A 1,371-nucleotide genomic window follows, 5' to 3' on the forward strand; every position below is an offset into this window, starting at 1 on the left:
GCTGTTTGTTTTGTTTACACAGGCTATGTGGATGTAATCTCACTGTTCAGTCTTGTGGGAGTTTGTCATTAGTTTTACAATCATCAAATTCTGTCCTGAGAGAGCTGGACCTGAGTAACAATGACCTGCAGGATTCAGGAGTGAAGCTGCTCTCTGAAGGTCTGAAGAGTCCAAACTCTAAGCTGGAGATGTTGAGGTTTGAGTTTCAAATACTTGATTAATTATTTTGCAAGTTAATTATTAAAAAAACACACTGTTAAGATTTATTCTGTACGCAGTTACTGTGTTCTTGTTGTTCAGATTTTTCACATGTAATCTCACTGCTCAGTCTTGTGAGAGTTTGTCATCAGTTTTACAATCATCAAATTCCGTCCTGAGAGAGCTGGACCTGAGTAACATTGACCTGCAGGATTCAGGAGTGAAGCTGCTTTCTGAAGGTCTGAAGAGTCCAAACTCTAAGCTGGAGATACTGAGGTTTGAGTTTCAAATACTTGATTAATTCTTTTGCAAGTTAATAAAAAAAAACACACACACTGTTAAGATATATTCTGTACACAGTTACTGTGTTATTCTTTTTCAGATTTTCCATCTGTAATCTCACTGCTCAGTCTTGTGAGAGTTGTCATCAGTTTTATCATCAAACTCTGTCCTGAGAGAGCTGGACCTGAGTAACAATGACCTGCAGGATAAAAAAAAATGTTGCTTCTTCTCTCAATGGCATTCCAGAACTAGAGACAAAAACAACATTCGCAGGCATTTTTTCACATTTATACAGATGTCTATAGATGTGGATTGCACTAAGATGATTTAAACGTCTGGAAACAATTACTAAAACTGCTGCATTTTCAAAGATAGCTTCTGACAGCACTGCACAAGCTAGCAGCATAGCATCTAGCAGCCGTATGCAGGACACCCTTAGCATCTTGGCTAGGGTCCAAAATTAACACGGCTCTGGCAAGTTTATGAAAAGGGTGTTACTTGCCAGATGGCTGGTAACTTATTTATAAATTCTAACAATGCATGGTTGTGAGAATGTGATATTGGTTAGTGTGATGAATACTGTGTCACACTTCACATGTATATTGTATATGTATATAATCATACATTTCTATAATTACGAGTGAAGTGTGACACAGTATTCACTGAAACACAAGAAACTCAAGTCTCAGAGTGATTCAGTTTGAAGTAAATGCTGTTCCACATGAACTCATCTCTACCAGTGCTGTGAGTTTGGGTCACTTATAACATGAATTGGAAAACTAAAAATGCACCAAATATCTTGATAAATTAGTAATGAGAATTGTTTATAAATCTGTTGAAGCATCAAACTTTTAAGGTTGTTCGTAGTTTTCTAAAATATAAATTATTTTA

At 36.4% G+C, this 1,371-nt stretch overlaps 1 protein-coding gene across 1 annotated transcript; it reads left to right on the plus strand.

Annotated features, from left to right (window-relative positions):
* Nucleotides 1–26: 26 nt before the first annotated feature.
* LOC107720836 (ribonuclease inhibitor-like) lies at nt 27–653 on the plus strand. The gene is made up of 3 exons (XM_016528672.1): nt 27–196; nt 301–474; nt 581–653. The coding sequence occupies exons 1-3, from the start codon at nt 189–191 to the stop codon at nt 651–653; spliced, it is 255 nt and encodes an 84-aa protein (XP_016384158.1). The 5' UTR covers nt 27–188.
* Nucleotides 654–1,371: the final 718 nt, after the last annotated feature.

This window comes from Sinocyclocheilus rhinocerous, unplaced genomic scaffold, assembly GCF_001515625.1.
Source record: "Sinocyclocheilus rhinocerous isolate Xijiao unplaced genomic scaffold, SAMN03320098_v1.1 scaffold27598, whole genome shotgun sequence".
Taxonomy (NCBI): Eukaryota; Metazoa; Chordata; class Actinopteri; order Cypriniformes; family Cyprinidae; genus Sinocyclocheilus; species Sinocyclocheilus rhinocerous.